This window comes from Plecotus auritus, assembly GCF_963455305.1.
Source record: "Plecotus auritus genome assembly, chromosome: 1".
In the NCBI taxonomy this organism is placed as follows: domain Eukaryota; kingdom Metazoa; phylum Chordata; class Mammalia; order Chiroptera; family Vespertilionidae; genus Plecotus; species Plecotus auritus.
Genome location: NC_137770.1, coordinates 78,716,350 through 78,734,850, shown reverse-complemented (window position 1 = coordinate 78,734,850; position 18,501 = coordinate 78,716,350). Strand labels below are relative to the sequence as shown.

The window sequence follows — 18,501 nt, the reverse complement described above, 5'->3', positions numbered from 1 at the left end:
CACAAAATAGGTGAATGAGATCATCTCTGGTCTATTGGGTTAACTATAAGGTAACAAATAATTACTCCAGTGAACTAGCCAACATCTCAGTGGGAGGAGAAACGTTGTCTGACAGATGTGTCTAATTGTGTCTTTCACACAGCTATAAAGTCCTTATTGGATGCATTATGCCCCCCTCCTTTTCTTGGCACAAAGATTTGGAATTAACCAGCGAATAGGCTCTCACTATTAACTTAGATACACAAGCCCATTATGAAAGAGAATTATTATTCTATGGCCTTAATAGGGGAAAGAGAGAATCTGAAATGCATTAAATTATTTCACAAGACGAAGGTTCTAAAGATCACCAAGCAGGGCCAAGGTGAAATTCGATTTGGAGACTAGTAACAGATCATCCTATAATGTTGACTCTTCCATGCCAGCATTCTCCTAAAGAGGATTCAGCAGGGGCTCTGTAATCATTTCCACCTTCCCTCAGTCAAATGGAAAAGCTGAAGAAAAAAAGGAGGAAGTCATGTGGAAGGCTCCATTATTTTTGACAAGACTCCATGGTCTGAAATCTCTTTTATCTGTTGGTATTCTGAATGAGTCAAGGTTTTTCCATTCTTTCTCTAATACATATTTTTTTGAGGTTTGGATTTGAATTAGTAATTACAGCTTTACAACATAACCTTTAGTAAGTAGAAAAAAATTCAAAAGTTTTGAAATATTGTTTATTGAAGTCACCTTCCAATAACTGAACAAAAATATAGGAAAGAAGCTGTAGTTGCAAATGATCAGCAATCCCGCTGCATACAAAGTCCCCAGGGATGAATGGGCAGAGTTCACAGGTCTGCTGTGACTTTTGAAGGGTGAGCAGACATTCTCCAAAGGGAAGGATTGGGACTGAGCTTAGTATTTGTAAACGTTCTTCCACATTCCAATGGGTAATGAAGCATGCAAGTCCCACTCACCCTGAAAAAATGCATCACAAACCAGCTGATAATTTAAAAATCTGTAATGTCCCCAGAGATCTGAAAAGTGACGTCACAAAAGATGCTAGGAAGGCATCTTTAAAATATTTAAAATAACTAACATCTTTTCTATAACAAGAAGGTTGTCAACTAGAATGGCCTAGCCTATCCCAAGGAATTATATCAGGATCTTTGGTAGGTGGAGCAAATGTGAACTGAAAAGGCATATTCATATCATAAATCTCTTGAGTGATTTTTAGTAATAATATTTATTCTGAAAATTCTACTACATTAAAAAAGGATAGCAGATTTTTGTGTTTAATCAACAGTGGAATACAAGGTTGATAGCTCTTTACTAGTAAATAAAACAAATAGTAAACCTCAAATATTAACAAGACTAGAGGCCTGGTGCATGAAAATTCATGCACTGGTGGGGGGTCCCTTAGCCTGGCCTGCCCCTTCTCACAGCCCAGATGCCCTCAGGGGCGGGAGGTGACCTGGCAATCAGAGGAAGGCGATGCCCCATCACACCTCCGCTGCTGCCACTGCCGGCAGCACAAGCCTCAGCTGTCCCTGATTACCTGAGCCTTGGGTGGCCCTGAGCGGCTAGGCAGCTGCCATCTGAGGCTTGCCTGAACCTCGGGCTGGCCCTGGGCAGCTGGGGGGCTGAGGGACTCCGGAGGCAGGTGTGCAGAGCAGCCGGGCCCACGCCTTGCTGCATGCCTGCTGCCCCAGCAGGGCTAAGGGTACTTGGGCACCACCATCTTGTGGCTGTGGGTGCCTCCATCTTTTAGGGTGGGGCAATCAATTAGCATATTCCCTCCTTATTGGCTGTGGATGCTGCCATCTTTGAGGGCGGGATAGTCAATTAGCATATTCCCTCCTTATTGGATGTGGGTGCCTCCATCTTTGAGGGCGGGGCAGCAATTAGCATATTCCCTCTTTATTAGATAGGATACATCTTCAGAGTTAAAAAATTTGCTAAGTCATTTAAAGGTGAATTAACCTTTTATTCATGAAGCAAGTAGGAATTCAATTGAAAATTAGCAAGGATGGAACGTTTCATAAAATTACCTGGGGCTCCATTGTAACTTTGGGGAGAATCCTTTCGGTGAGGGAGTTTTATGGGAGATAGTCCTTCAGACCAGACCCAGAACATGGCAAAGATTGGAGGGAAGGGGAAGTAAATTAATGAAGAAGTAAAAGGAGCAATCAGTTGAACTTTGTTGATGAATGCTTAACTATTAGCATTGAATCCTAACTTAAGAGTAATAATAATAATGATACTTCGTTTTAATTATCCTCTGGAGAACTTAAGACACTTATAGATTTATCTTCAGCTTTGGTTGAGAGACTACCCAGGTTACAAAGTGAGCATTATTCAGTTACACAATTGAAGAACCATTGGGATTGAATCCCTAATTTCCATGTCCTCTGGAAACCCACAGCAAATACTGAGCTTCATTGGAGAAAGCCTTAATTTTTCCCAAAAGGAAGCCCCTAATTTCTATTGATTCATGCACTTGAGGTGGTAAAGTCTTCAGACAAGATGGGACACCATCTGAGGCATGATGACAGGGGAGGCAAGTTCTATTTTCCAACAGTCCTGAGAGGCTCACGGTTTATGGCATGAGCTTGGGTCTTTGTAGATGCCTGAGAATAGAAAGAACTTGAGACCTCTGGGTCACAGCGACCCATATTTTCACAAATTCTAAGCCTTTCCTACGAGGAGGAAGTTGAGGCCAAAGTAAAGCCTTTATAATATGTGTCCTAGCCACAATTCTGATTTTGATAATCCTGGTCTCATCACTGAACCTAAATCATGACCCACAGTCATTACTCAAGTCAGGGCAGAAGGAATGGTGAGCCAGGAAGTAGAGACAATTAAAGCTAAAGGCTAAGTTATTCATTTTGGGCCCATGATTGGTCTTATTTGGAAATGTCCTTATTGTGCCATGGAGAGATATTCAAGCTATTTTGCTGGTAAATTATGTGTATTCTGAGCTGGAATAGAATTTCTTGATGTTCTCTCAAGCCCACATAACACCCTTAAGACCCTTCCTGCCACCATCTGCCACTGGACACTGTAATCATCTGAGAAAAACCCCTAATAACTCTTAACTCTCCCAAAGATCTGTTTCCAGACATCAAAACTGCATCTAGCATAGAAAATTGGCCATGGGATTTCTGTGTTTTGCCAGGTGGCATAGGGGTTTGGAAATCTCTGTTGCAGGGTCCTGGGAATTAATGCTGAGTTAAAAACCCCATTTCCCTACCCCCTAAGCACTCTGACTGGACTCGACAAAACTCTCAGCATAGCCGCCATGACCATGTCCAGAGTCCCACATTTCTTTTTATTTTATTTTTTTAATAAATCTTTATTCATATAATTACAATTGCTTCTCCTTCCCCCCACCCCCCCATAGCTCCCCTCCACCGGGTTCCCACCCCACCTTCTGCCCTTACCTCCCCCACACTGTCCTCATCCATAGGTGTATGATTTTTGTCCATCTCTTCCTGAACGCCTCCCTTACCCCTTCCCCCTGAGAATTATCAGTCCACTCCCTTTCTATGCCCCTGATTCTATTATATTCACCAGATTATTCTGTTCCTCAGGTTTTTAATTCACTTGATTTTTAGGTTCCCTTGTTTATAGATATGTATTTGTTGTTCATAATTTTTTTAAATAAAACTTTATTGAGATTATTACAATTGTTTCTCCTTTTTCCCCCCATAGCTCCCCTCCACCCGGTTCCCACCCCACCCTCTGCCCTTACCTCCCCCGCACTGTCCTCATCCATAGGTGTATGATTTTTGTCCAGTCTCTTCCTGAACGCCCCCCTTACCCCTTCCCCCTGAGAATTATCAGTCCACTCCCTTTCTATGCCCCTGATTCTATTATATTCACCAGATTATTCTGTTCCTCAGGTTTTTAATTCACTTGATTTTTAGGTTCACTTGTTGATAGATATGCATTTGTTGTTCATAATTTTTATCTTTACTTTTTTCTTCTTCCTCTTCTTTAAGAATACCTTTCAGCATTTCATATAATACTGGTTTGGTGGTGATGAACTCCTTTAGCTTTTTCTTATCTGTGAAGCTCTTTATCTGCCCTTCAATTCTGAATGATAGCTTTGCTGGGTAGAGTAATCTTGGTTGTAGGTTCTTGCTATTCATCACTTTGAAAATTTCTTGCCACTCCTGTCTGGCCTGCATAGTTTCTGTTGAGAAATCAGCTGACAATCGTATGGGTGCTCCCTTGTAGGTAATTAACTATTTTTCTCTTGCTGCTTTTAATATTCTCTTTTTGTCTTTTGCTGTTGGCATTTTAATTATGATGTGTCTTGGTGTGGTCCTCTTTGGATTCCTTTTATTTGGGGTTCTGTGTGCTTCCTGGACTTGTAAGTCTATTTCTTTCACCAGGTGGGGCAAGTTTTCAGTCATTATTTCTTCAAATAGGTTTTCAATATCTTGTTCTCTCTCTTCTTCTGGCACCCCCATAATTCTGATGTTGGTATGCTTGAAGTTGTCCCAGAGGCTTCTTACACTATCTTCAACTTTTTGGATTTTTTTTTTTGCTTTTTGCTTTTTCGGTTGAGTGTTTTTTGCTTCTTTGTATTTCAATTCTTTGACTTGATTCTTGTGTTCCTCTAGTCTGTTGTTGTGTCTCTGTATAATATTTTTTATTTCAGTCAGTGTATGTTTAATTTCTAGTTGGTCCTTTTTCATATCTTCGAGGGTCTCGTTATATTTATCGGCCTTTTCTAGGATATTCTTGAAAAGCCTTATAACCATGGTTTTGAATTCTATATCCAGTCGTTTGTTTTCCTCCATTTCTTTCGTTTGTGATCTGTTTCTTTGTCGCTGCATTTTCACTGCTTCCCTGAGTTGGAAGGGTAGCTTTGTGTGCTAGGTTTCCTATATGGCCCAGTGGGTTGGCCTCCGCAGTTAACCTGAGGTGGATACTCTTGGTGCACCCCTTTGTGGATTGTGTGTACAGCCTTGTTGTAGTTAAGTCTTGATGGTTGTTGGTATCACTGGGAGGAATTGACCTCCAAGCCAATTGGCTGTAAGGATCAGCTGTGTCTATGATGGGAGAAGTTCGGTGCTGGAGACAGCCTTATAGGATTAGACTTGCTAAATTGCAATAACCTCTGTGCTCAGCTTGGATGGGGTGGAGTCTCAGGGTGGAGCATACAGTCCTAGCTTCCAGTCAGCCTTGCCCTTTTGCGCACGCGCCTTCCGACCTCTGCCTTCCCCGGCTCCCGAGTCTCCACCCGAGAGTCCAGATTCCCCCCGCAAGAGCGTGGGTCCCCAGGGGCTCGCCTGGAACTGGGGTTCAGTACAGTCAGAACTTGGGGTCAGTGCAGTCAGGAGCTTCCAACTCCCTTCTGCTAGGGAAAGCCTGTGGCAACCTCCACAGTCTTTGTGCACATTGGTGCGCGCGTGCCTCTAGACCCCTGCCCGCCGGGTCTCCCCCGGGTCTCCGAGTCTCTGGGTGCCTTTCTCTCTACCTGACAGTCCAGACTCCCCCTGTATGAGCCTGTGTCCACGGGATTTCGCCCGGAACTGGGGTTCAGTGCAGTCGGAACTGGGGTTCAGTGCACTCGGGGGCTTCCTTCCCCCTCCTGCCAGAGAAAGTCAGCCAGACTCTCAGCTGCCCTTCCTCTCTGCGCGCACAAAAACCCTTTGCCATACCTCCAATTCTCTGTGAGCTTTTCTCTTTCCTTCTAGTTGTAGAATTTCCACTCAGCCAGGTTTCCTGTGGTTCTGGATGGTGTCCGTTCTGTCTTTTAGTTGTAGTTTTGAAATTGTTGTGCGAGGCTGCAGTTTAGGTGCTTACCTATGCCACCATCTTGGTTTCTCCCTCCAGAGTCCCAGATTTCACCAGGATCCCAGCACTTACTATTCTAAATAATCAGTTAGTGGCCTTGGGTACATGGTTTGCTTTGTATATTTTAACAAAGTTGGTTACTCTCTGGTAGCATTCTGCTATGTAATACTAGGATTTTAACTTTTTCTCGTGCTGATCAGAGAATGATAGCAGGTGGCCGGGCATTTCTGTGTAGGAAGGTTCCAGTGGATTAGCTAAGTGGACAATGATCACTGATTAAATCACGGGGCCACCAAATTCATGAGAAACCCAAAGCAAATTCAACCACTTTACACGAGGCAGCACCATAGTGGCTCAGTATGACGCATCCAGAACAAAGTCCCACCCTGGGCAGCGCTGGGATGGTAGATTCAGAGGTCAGCAAACCAATATAATCAATCTAGTTGGTGTTTACATCTACCTGGGTAGGCCAAGAAAAAAGGTATGTGGGAAGAATGAGTTTGTTCTTCCCATCTTTTGTCCCCACATTCCTTCAGCATTGTTGCTGGAGCATGCCTTTCATCCCTTCCTTGTCCCTGTCTGGTGCATGTATGTAATTGATGCAGGTCTGTGAACCATCTCCCAGTGGCCTACAGAGCCTCTGAGGAAAGACACATCCTCACATACACCCAGGCAAGAGATGCAATACATGTTTCCTGTGAACAACGGAGGTGATGGAATCACCACAAAACCTGGCTTTGTATTAAAAACCATGTATGAATGCTTGAGAAAGCCATCCCAGAAACCAAGGTGGACTTTGTGGGCGTGGCCTGGTCACAGGGACCACTGGCTCTGCCCTCCCAGGACTGCTCCATTCCAACAACTGAAGGTTACAGCTTGTCAATGCCCCACTCAGAAAGCTCCCGGCATCCCAGCCACCACCAGCCCGCTGTGCATTACCCTCCGCTTTCGTCTCTGTCCTGCCTTCATCTTCTCATATAGGAGCTTCTTGTTCTAGAGTGGGAAGAAGAGACAACAAATACATGGATCAGATTTGGTGAGCCTCTATTTTAAAAGCAACACTTGGTGTGTCCCCTGGATATTTGCATACCATCTTTTGGAAACAAAACTAGATGGGGAAAAAAAAAAAAAACTAGATGAAAGGAATGTTGCATCAGAAAGCTAGACCACGAGGGGGACGCTGGTGGTTGTGCGGCTCTGGATAAAGGTCTCTGCAACGCCCCAAGGCACCTCCCTGTCGTCAACATCCCATAAACGGAAAATACGGCACTCTTAACACCCAAGCGCGTTGGAAACCCATCTCCTCACTGTGAACAGCCTTTGTTCAAAACAAACAATGTTATGTCACTTTACTTTCGGATCTAACTCCCTTTTTATGAGCTGTACACATAAACTGTTCTCTAGAGCGGTGCCCGCCCATGAATAACAATCCTCTAGGTAAATAAATGGAACTCTGACTTCTGCAGCCTTTCCTCCCGTGGCTTTAAGTCTGTGCACCCAGTCAAGACAATCGGAAAACCATTTGGTCTATAACAATTTTAATAGAGTGAGCCTTTTAAAAACTGCCAAAAAAACTTCTTGGCAGAAGGAAAGTTATGTTGCGGGGGGCGCGGGGGAGGGGAACGGGATCTGTTACCATAGTTTGTATAAGTGTTTCCACATATTGCTGTATTTCAAACACACAGGGGCTGAAATGAGCTCTAGAATATCAGACACGTGCTCAACAGATTTCCCTTCTGTCGGGATCACAAAAGACAGACACGTAACCTGGAGGCACAAGGGGAGGAGGGAAGCTGGGGGGCTTTACTTGTGGGTTTTGGGTTTTTTTTAAATCAGAAGGGAACTAAGGTATAAAAAAAAAAAAAAGGTGATTCATCGTACTTTAAATAAAATACCCTGACATTGATTTTTTTTTTTTTTAAAGGAGATGACAGAGTTTTGGTAAGGAACAAGTTTATACAGCACTTGTATCCTCGGAACTGTCTGCATAGAAAGAATTTTTTTATGGTGGATTTGGAAATGAAAATGACACATGCCAAGAATGAGCTTCGTAATTTTCATGTTCATTAAAATCTACCTCATCCGCAATTTACAATGCGTATTTCTTGCCCAACCTCAACTATGCAGGGAGGCCGCACCAGGGAGGGAGAGACCCCTCGCTGCCAAAGGCCATCCTGGCCATGACCTCCATCTCATGCTCCCTTGGGGACTGATGAGTTTAATATCTGATGCAGTCTTGCTGTTTGCGACAGCATGGATGGACCTAGAGGGGATTGTGCTAAAGGAAATAAATCAGGCAAAGAAAGACTAATACCATATGATTTCACACATATGTGGAATATGAAAAAGAAACAACTAAAAACAACAAATCATAAGCAAACTCATAGAGGCAAACAGCTGATTGGTGGTGACCAGAGGGAAAGGGGGGTGGAGGGAGAGCAAATGGGTAAAGGGGGTCAGGGGGTCAAATGTATGGTGATGGATGGAAATTAGACTCTTGGTGTTGAGCACACTATAGTATATACAATATTGAATTATAATGTTATATACCTGAAACTTATTTCATGTTATAAACCAATGTTACCTCAACTTAAAATATACATATATATACACACATATATATATATATATAACATATGTATATATGGAGGAAGGTGGAACATGGTCATTTACTGGAGGAATGAGTAATATCACTGTAAGGCTGTTGACTGGTGTTGCCTTTCTGGGATGTAACAATTCCTGATGCACAGAGAATATCCTGGGAGTTTGTATCCGAGCTGGGGAAGGGGGCTGGGGAAAAGGGGTGAGGATAGGAGCTTCTTCATGTGCACTTCCGTGTTCAGTTGCCTGAACAGGGGAGGGACTGTGCAGGGACCTGGGAGCTGGTATCATCATATGAGATGGCCAATCATTGTGGAGGAGCTCCACGGGGCCATGAGAGCCTTCATTCAAAAGGAAGTGCAAAAGGCCGGCAAGTCTTCCTCTCAAAGATGGTCCCTGTGTTTCCCTAAGGACTAGGGTTAGGGTTAGCAGGGTGGTGCTGTCCCACCTCTGCATGAAAGTGCTGGGGTGCTGTGATCAGCCCTGCTTTGTATGGATTCAAGGGCAGGGACTGGCAGGTATCGTGTGGGTAGCAGAAGTCTAAGAAGAAACCAGCCCCCTTTCCTGACACCCAGTCCTTGTTGGTGGGTGGGAAGGGGCAAGTGGTGAGCCTGCTTCCCATGTGAGTAGCAGGTTCGAGTTCATAAAGAGGGCTTTCCATTGTGCCATCAAGATTTTGGACAACTGCCCAGATGCTGGTTTCAAATTCCATTCCTAAATGGAACCAGGGAGGCTTCTTGAAGGAATGTCTGTTTCCAGGGCTAGGGCAGGGAAAGCACAAGGATGAATGAATTTGGAATATCTAATTGGGCCAGAAAGTTAGGAAATGCTCAAAAAAATGATGGGACATGTCAAAAGAAAGAAAAACCAGCGTATAGAGACTCCCACTGGCTAAATCTAGGACAGTCTGTACACCAAAGTAAATAATGGGCGTCAAATATTTAATATTGATATTGAATATACACAATTTAAGTAAATAAACAAATCAAGGAAAACTCTTGCTTAGAGTAGAATGCCAACCAATAAATGCATAAAAATAATAGAGTAAGAAAATCACCATTAAAATTACCATAGTTATCACTGATTTTGGTGAGGGTCATTAATGGATACTAAAATTGTTGGTTGAAAGTTTAATGGAGACAGAGTATTTACACAGTCCCAGGTTAGCACCAATTCTGAGACAATGGGTGTCATGTGCTTCTTGGCATAAAACACTAAAATACAAAGGCATAACTCCAGTTTGATCACATGGGAAATGCGACGAACACCTACTGAAGAACATTCGATTCTTCAGACATTGCTGAGGTTATGAAAGGCAGAGAGGGTCCTTGCCTCTCATTTCTCCCTCTGCTCAGGCTCTGGCCATGATCAGCTGCTTCCGTGTAAGGAAGAGCCCCTAGTTTTCCATGCTGCCAATGAAAAGATGTGATAAGCACTTGGAAAGGAAAAATACTTGCTGTCAAGACCATTTTTTCCTGAGTAACACTTTGTGATTAATGTGTGAAGAAGGGGAGTGACTGGCATCTATAGCAGCCTGCCTTTGGTCATAGCCACTCAATGTTGTGGGTACACTCACTGTCTGAAAGGCAACCAGTCCTAGATAGGACTTGATAGGATCATGCACAGGACACATTCTGAGCGGTGAGCCATGGAAAAGGTAAGGGACTTATCCAATTTTTAAAGAACTCCTGGAGTCAGTTTGGTTCAAATCCCAGCTCTGCCAATCATCAGCTCTGTGGTATTAGGCAGCCTATTCAAACTCCCTAAGCCTGTATTTTCTCATCTGTAAAATGAGAGTAATAGGAATGGGCAGCTTGAATGAGATAATTCAGTAAAATTTAATATAGTGTCTGGTATATAATATGTGCTCAATAAATATTACTATCTATTTGTGTATTACAAAAGACAATTACCATTCATCTTTGTATTCCAATCACCTAACACAGGCCTGGAAGGCATATGATGTACATTTCATAAATGTGTCTTGATGCATTAACAAAGATAAAAATGCAGGAAACAAGACAGACACTGATATTTATATGTGAATCACTGCTAAAGACCCAGCTCGGCTCCAGCTAATGTCAAAAACAGAGAAACATTATTAGCGAATAAGGAATCAGGGTCTTGCATGCAGTTTCATGTAAAAGATAATTATTTTGTTAACTTGAAGGATTGTTGAGCTTAAGACACGCTTGAGGCCATCATTCTATATATACACTAGGAAGCTTGTAGACCCCAGTTTAGAAGAGCAAGACATACTCATTTCACACTTCCATGTGAAGATCAAACAAACCGTATTTTACTGCTAGGTGGTAATGAGAAATTAAATGAAGAAAACTTAAGTTTAAACAAACACATAATTATAGCTGATAAAAGGTTTGTAAACATTGCTTCATGGTCACTGATCTGTAATAGTACTTCCCTTTTCATTTAGTACTAACTTGTTTGCTTGAGCTCTGATGTAGACAGACTAGGAATGACTGAGAAAACAAATTGGTATTTAGAGAAGGATGCAAAGAGGATGAAGGATGGTGGTTGACCTCTTACTGGAGCACTGAGAGTGAGTGGAACTTGGTGAGAGAACTCTAAAGGTTTTTAAGAAGAGGCAAGGAAAGTTGGCAAGAGAGAAGTTTCCATTTCTCCCGCTTCCCCAGTTGGGGTCTCTGCCCTCAGTTAGACTTCTCTCAGTCTTCCTTTTGCTTCCCTTTTCTTTTTTCCAGCCTGCCAGTTATGCAGGCTACCTTCTCACCTTACACCTCAATGCCGCCCTTTTTAGCAACTTTGACTTCCTCAATGGGTATTGTACAATTGGCCATGAGTCCTCAGTCCTGGATCTTCCTCTACCCTTATCTTCCACCTTTCCTAGTAACTGTACCTGGTGCTCATGGCAGAACTAGAGCATTTTACTGAATGAGATAATTCAGTAAAATATTTAACATAGTGTCTGAACAATGCTAGGTTATGTTGATTTTATTTTCATGCAGTACTTCTCAACCAGAAGACTATCAGCTCTATGAAGACCAATACCATGTCTTGATGACTATTGCATATCGAGCACCCAGCACGGTGCCTGGAATGAAGCAGGTGTAATATCTTCCACTTAATCTTTGTTGAACCTGCCCTGGCTTCTGTTTGGCAATACTCTTGCCCATCTCTTGTGATCCTCTGTGATCTTCTACTCTCTCCCTCCCTCTCTCTGCTCCCTTCTTTCCTTCCCACCTCCCTCTCTTCTTTCCTCCTTTCTTTTTTAAGATTCCCTCAGAGGGAAAGTTCATACCATCTACTTCATATAAGCCTGACCTATCTCATCTTTCCTCCTCATGCTATATTTATGCCACATACCAATGTTAGTCAGGTCCCTGGCCTCCTTAGAAATGTCTTAGAGCCTCATCATGTTGGTGACTTTCACTTGAATTCACTATGATCACATTTTAATAAATGTTTCTAATTTAAAAAATAAAGAAGGTGTGATTATCAGATTCTCAAAGGATGACACAAAGTTGGAAGGGCTTGCACTAAGTGACAGAGCTGGAATTACTTCCTTTATTTCCTAGCTTTAATCCCTTCTGCCACCAGGATAAGTTCCTTTATAGAAGCTTTTCATGAGTCCAGTCTCCTATTTAAGAACCTATAGGTGTTTGCCAATTTAATTCAACATATTCAAACTCTCCAAGTAGGCTTCAGCATGGCTCCCCATGCCAAGTCTCCCTAACAGAACTGCTTATGAAAAAGAAGAGAAATAAAATGATGCATATTGCAAGAAGCAAGATCAACTTAGGAGGTATTATTAATTTGTTGTTTTAAGACAGGAAATGTGTGCATTTGAAGGTTGCATGTTAAATCAACTCAGTGCAATGTCAAAGCAAGATGCTGAAAACGGTTAACGAGCAGGGACATTTTTCTCTAAAACGGTGTAAAAGGAAGGGAACGCGTTCAGTCCTGAGATACAAAATTCCTAGTGAAGTCGAAGCAAGGTCAGCTGCCAGTAATGAGCTGAGAAGGGATTGATAGCTTTAGAAGGGCTTAGGAAGTTAGGAATATCTGCTCATTCACTCATTCCACAGATGTATTGACTACCTACTGATATGTGAACTAACACTCCCTAGTATTTTTCCACTTTTCTTACATGGCTTCAGCATCCAACTACATGAGCCCAACCACAGGGACACAGATATATCCCCATTCAACTGGGATCTCATTTGGCCCATTGTTCCAGCCTGCCTTCACCATCTTGAATCCCAACTGTCACTTAGTGCAAGCCCTTCCAACTTTGTGTCATTCTTTGAGAATCTGATAATCACACCTTCTTTATTTTTTAAATTAGAAACATTTATTAAAATGTGAACATGCAGGATGCCACGTGAAATCTCTCTCCCTGTTAACGTGGACCCTTTAACAAGCTCCCTTTTGGGGACGTTCTCTTGCCTGGGCTATGTCTCCCCACTGCTCCTAATAGGACTTCATGAAAGATCTCATCAAATACTTTGCTGAAGTCCAAATGCACCACACTCACTTCATTTCCCTCATCGAGCTGGCAAGTAAGTGAATAATGCTGGCAAGTAGAATACAATTAGTTTGACAAAACTTGTTTTTAGCAAACCTGTGCCAAATGGTCATGCTTTCTCTTTCCAAGTGCTTATAAACAATTTCCTTAACTGGCAATTATAGATCCTTGCCTGGTATTGACAGCAAGCTCACGGCTGTAGATTTTTTTTTTCTTTCCTTAACTCAGAATTACATACATCTGTTTCTAAGCTTCTGGCATCATTTTTCCTTAGTTCTGCAGAGGTCATTACTCTAGAGATAAAATTTGCAAATTTTCTCAGTATCCTTTTTTTTAAAAAATCATATATTTCCTATCAGAGCTGCATGAAACATTGGTGACACTTCAGGATGTATTAGGAGGCAGACTGTGGGGTGGACCGCAGTGGAAGCCTCTGCAGCCTATAGCTAATAAGATGGTTCAGGTCATCAAATCTTAAGATTGGCTGGAATATTGTGGCCTAGAGTGTGGTTTGGATTAGAACTACTTAAAGTCCCTCTCAACCAGAGATTTCTGAAAAATCAGCCACTAAACAATTTTTCTTTTCTCTCCCCACCCATATTGCTCATCTCTACCATCAGTACTTTCAGAGCAGCAGAGTATAAAACCCACTAGTAACTAAGATTGGACTTACCCACTTGCCCAAGCCTGGGTAGTCATGTTCGGGATCATACAGGTGCTGGTGCAACTGGAATTCTCGACTGAACTCCGCTGTGTCAGGGGTGTGTTCTAGACATCCATCATCTACTGCAAACAGCAAAGGGCTTGAGGAACGGCCAAGGCATTTATCATTATTCCAAAAGAGTTCACTTATTAAAAACAACCAGACACCCAAAGGTCAGACTGTATTCACATCAGTCACTCAAAGTCACGTTTCCTCTGGGATTTGTTCATCCCAAATGCTCGTACCTGTGGCTGAGACTGTTTGGCTGCCCACCAAACCCACTTTCCCTTTCCCCTCTGCACACAGCCAATTTTCCAGCCATGCTTTGCAATAGGGCGGTGCTGTAGGCCTGAGTTTGGGCCAATGGGACGTGGGCAGAAATGATATATTCCATTTCCAGGCCTAGCCCATCCAAACCTCCTATATAGCCCCACTCCCTGTCCCATGCCTGCCTCGTTGTTCTGCCTTATACATGTAGCCAATCAGGGCAACTATGTGGAATTTAATGAACAAACTGAACTAACGAGCAAAATAGATGCAGACTCATAGATAGAGAGCAGGCAGACAGCTTGGGTCGGGGGCAGGTGTCGGGGGTAGTGGAGGGATTGAGCGAAAAAGAGAGAAAGAAATCATGGACATGGACTACAGTGTGGTGATTGCGGTGGGGAGAGGGGTGGGTGGAGGTGGAAGGAGTATAGGTAGAATAAATGGTGATGGAAAAACAAAAATGAAAGATGACAGTTGTTGCTGAACCTCCACCCCACCACACCCTCCCCACCACATCCTCACCACCTCTGGCAGGATTTCACAGGAGTGAAAAATAAACTCCTATTGTATTAAGACACTATCTGCTTTATCTGTTATAACAGCAAGTATTTCCTTAACTAATACACTTCCCTTCCACATGACTCACTCTGTTTTCCCTTGGGAGAGCTCTTTAGCAACACTTTCAGCTCTTGGAGAACATACATTATACAAGAACAACAATCACTAGGCAGTACCTGCGGTTGTGTGTTATGGTGGTAATGGGGTAAACTTTGAAGTCAGACAGAGCAGAGCTTGGGGTTCAAATCCTGGCTCATAAGTGACAGATAGGTTTAGTTCCTTAGAAAAGTTAACTTAGTCTCTCTAAGTCCATTTACTCATCTGTGAGATGGGAATAATCACATACGTACCTTACAGGCTGCTATGAGAAATAGAGATGATGGTATACTGAGCATTTGGCACATACTAGGTTTGCTCTTTGTTTTAATTCCTTCCCTATCACCTCGCTTTAAATGACAGTTTATACTATGACTGCTCTTTGAAATAAAGCATGTTTTCCATTCCAACCCAAGAAAGGTTATCCCTCTTTGCTGCTGCTATTGCCTATACCCGTCATTACCAGAAACCATGCTTTGAAAATAAGTCTTTTTTTTTTTTTTCTGTCTCTAGTGTGCTATAGACAACGGTTTAAACAGGGGGCAGGGGATGGATTGTGGATTTTGTGTAAGGCTAGGGGAAGAAAGAGTCCCTTTGCACAGGGATAATGAACCAGCAAAGGCAATGGTAGTCTAGTCCCCTGAGACTGCTCTGACACCTTCCGGCAGCTTTAGGCTCCAGTCTCAGCTCTTAGCAGCATCAGCTCTGGTGGAAGTCAAGCACCTGAACAAATCCCTAATGTGGCTCTATTGTGGCTCACCACTTTTCACAGACCTATTTATCTAATTTCTTCATCTAGAACAATTAACACATAGGGAAGGGAGAGCAAATGAAGAGAATTCTGGCAGTCTGCGTAAGGCAGCTTTGCAACCTGTTCATAATTGTTTCGCCAGTACCTTCGAGGGCTCAGACTGAGAGAAAAGATGAAGCCCTATCCTGAGAATCAAATGTGTCTTGTGCCTGATAATGTGCCCTGGAATTCACGGTCTATCCCTGAGGATGGACTCTCTGGGTCCTGCTGCTCTGTCCAAGGTGAGGGGGCTTGCTTCAGAGGAGAGCATGGCACGGGAGGCGAAGACAGTTTTATTCTTGGGTTGCTCAATGGTGTGGTGTCACAATTCTCAGTGAGGCATACCTCAAGCAACTTCTTACAAATAATGACCACATCTACAAGTGATTTCCTTTTTAGAATGCAAATTATGGTAGAACAAAGACCGAGAAACAGAAAGATAACAAAGGAAATGGCAGGTAAATTGTGACAAGAAAGGGTCTGGGAGTTGGGTTTTTATCCAACTCTATCAGCCCAGCTAATTGCTATTCTCAGAGCTCCTATGTGCTTCATTGCATAGATCTGTATTTTTCTTTTGTCAGGATAACCTACATTGCATGTTTTTTAAAGGCACTGACTATGTCTTCATTTTCACAGTGAAGAGCCTGAGGCCCTGGGAAGAAACGAGACCACTGTAGTGAACACTAGAACTCAGGCTCCAAGTCTGCTTCTCTTTCCATCCTCCTATAACAGTAGTTCTCAAACAGTATGCACCAGAATCACATGGAAGGCAGGTTAAAACACAGATCCCTGGGTCCTACCCCGGAGTTTCCGATCCTATAGGTCTGGGGTAAGGCTTAAAGTTTTCATTCCTTGCAGACTGGTGCAGCCACTATGGAAAGCAGTATGGAGTTTCCTCAAAAAATTAAATATGGAATTGCCATTTGACCCAGTGATCCCACTTCTAGGAATATATCCTAAGAAACCCAAAGCACCAATCAGAAAGAACGTATGTACCTCTATGTTCATAGCAGCACAATTTATAATAGCTATGATCTGGAAACAGCCTAAGTGCCCATCAGTAGATGAGTGGATAGAAAAGCTGTGGTACATTTATACCATGGAATACTATGCAGCAGTAAAAAAGAAGAGTTTCTGACCCTTTGAAACAGCATGGAGAGACCTGGAGAGGATCATGCTAAGTGAAATAAGTCAGTCAGAGAAAGACAAGTATCACATGATCTCACTCATATATGGAATCTAAGTAACAAAATAAACAGATGAACAGAGTGGATCCAGAGACATGGAAGCATGGAACAGAATGCAGAATCTGAGTGAAGGCGGAGGAGGGTGGGTGGGTGGGAGGTAATCAACCACAGACCTTGTATGCATATATGCATGGCCCATGGACATAGACAATAGGATGGTGAAGGCCTTGGTCAGGGGGCAGGGGAGGGTTGAAGGGGGCCAATGGGGGAATAAGGGGGACATATGTAATACTTTCAACAATAAAGAATTATTTTTTTAAAAAAGTTTGCATTTCTAATAAGTTTCCAGGTAATGCTGATGCTGCAGGTCCTGGAACCACACCTGAAGAACCACTGCACTGTCCACTTAACCAAATCCCTGTGGGACTGTTGGTCTTCAAACTCTAAACTGCTCTCTCTTCCTACCCTCCAAAGCCCAACAAGCAAGTAAAATGCAGCAAGAGCCAGCGTCCCCACTTCTGGGCCACATCCAACTGCTTTGGTTGCTTCATCCCAGGATGGAGGCTCCATGCCCATGAAAAACAGAGACCTCACCCTAAATGAAAAGAGGTGTATCTTTCAGAGACAGAGTCTTCCAGACAAAACTTGCATTGTGTTTAAGAAAAGCTGAGGGCCAATGCTGACACAATTTTCAAACCAAGGCAATTTGTCATGGTGGTTGAGTGCAGGGTACTGAATCAGGTATACCTGGGTTTGAGTCTTGGCTCAGCTACTTGCTACATAGATAGTGTTGGGCATGTTACTCTCTAAGCTTCAGTTTCCGTGCATATAAAGTAAGGATAATAGGTACCAACTACTCTTATTAGGCTTGGAGAAAAAGACTACTTTGGGGCTAAAAGTTAGCACAAGCCCAAGGAGAGAGATGCATTACCTACTAGTGGCCAAGCTAATTACAATCAGGATGCCACTTAATGATCCTTACCCTGTGCTAGGCGCTATGCCAAGTGTTTCATTTGAATAATTTCATTTAATTCTCACAACAACCCCCATTTTGCAAATGAGGAAACTAAAGTGCAACGTGGTTAATTAACTTGTTCAAGGTCACGTATTTTGACCTTGGGTTTGAATTCGGGTAGTCCAAGTCTAGACCCACTTGTTTTAACCATCAAAGTAAGCTGCTCAAAGCCCAGCATAAGTGTAGCTCATTCACCAGTCATTCTCTTTGGCATCAGGAAATAGGAACGTGGGAAGAACATACAAGTAGCAAGCAAATTTTCAATTTTCTTCCTTAGCCAACTTCTTATCTTACTGGACCCGCTCCCTCTCATTCCACCTCCTGGCCACTAAGGAAACATTTCAGGATGGATTCTAACTAATTGAGATGTAGTTGGAATGTCAATTGTCAAGAGAAGTAAGGAAAACAAATGGCATGGGCAATCCATGAACCAAGTAGCCAGTTCCAAAGACACTAAACATGGGCAGCCGTTACGTCATAGAAGGGAGGGGGGCATTCTCCATGCAGAAAAGAGCCTCAGTTTCCATTTCCAAAGAGGGCGAGACAGAATGTAAAGCCCTGGCAAGGAAGTCCTATGTGGGTGTATCTGAATGCCAGAACTCACCAAGAAACGTATTATAGAATAAAATTTCCTTTCCAATCCATTTACAAGTGCATGAGGGCTCATTGGACTAGAAACGCCATTTCTCACAATATTTGTAGCTGATCTTAGAATTTTTTATTTCCTCCCAAAGCCACTGCCATACGTGGGAAGCAAAGGACATGTCCATTACCTGTTTTTCCAACGGGACAAGGATTTGGAGGGTCAGGGTAGCCCTGATCCTCACTGAAGTCCTTGGGAATGTTGTCACCAGTCAACTCTGCCACAATGTTTGGGATGTTGCCAAAAGGACCCAAGTGCTGCAGACCTTCATGAGCTCCACCTGCCGGGGAATCAGAAGTAGTTCATTTCAGTGCAATTACATTAATTCAACGAATATTTAATCAGGCATG

At 42.9% G+C, this 18,501-nt stretch overlaps 1 protein-coding gene across 2 annotated transcripts in view; it reads right to left on the bottom strand.

Moving 5' to 3' along the window:
- The window catches only part of LOC308245212 (neuroendocrine protein 7B2), a 70,776-nt gene that overhangs the window by 640 nt on the left and 51,635 nt on the right, over positions 1-18,501 (bottom strand). The window contains exons 3-5 of one of the 2 annotated variants that reach the window (XM_080662095.1): positions 18,282-18,431; positions 13,566-13,678; positions 6,727-6,780 (exon numbers count right to left, since the gene is read on the bottom strand). In XM_080662095.1, coding sequence (XP_080518221.1) covers positions 6,727-6,780; positions 13,566-13,678; positions 18,282-18,431 — 317 coding nt within the window. The remainder of the gene's footprint in view (positions 1-6,726; positions 6,781-13,565; positions 13,679-18,281; positions 18,432-18,501) is intronic. The other variant, XM_080662096.1, reaches the window with a different exon arrangement.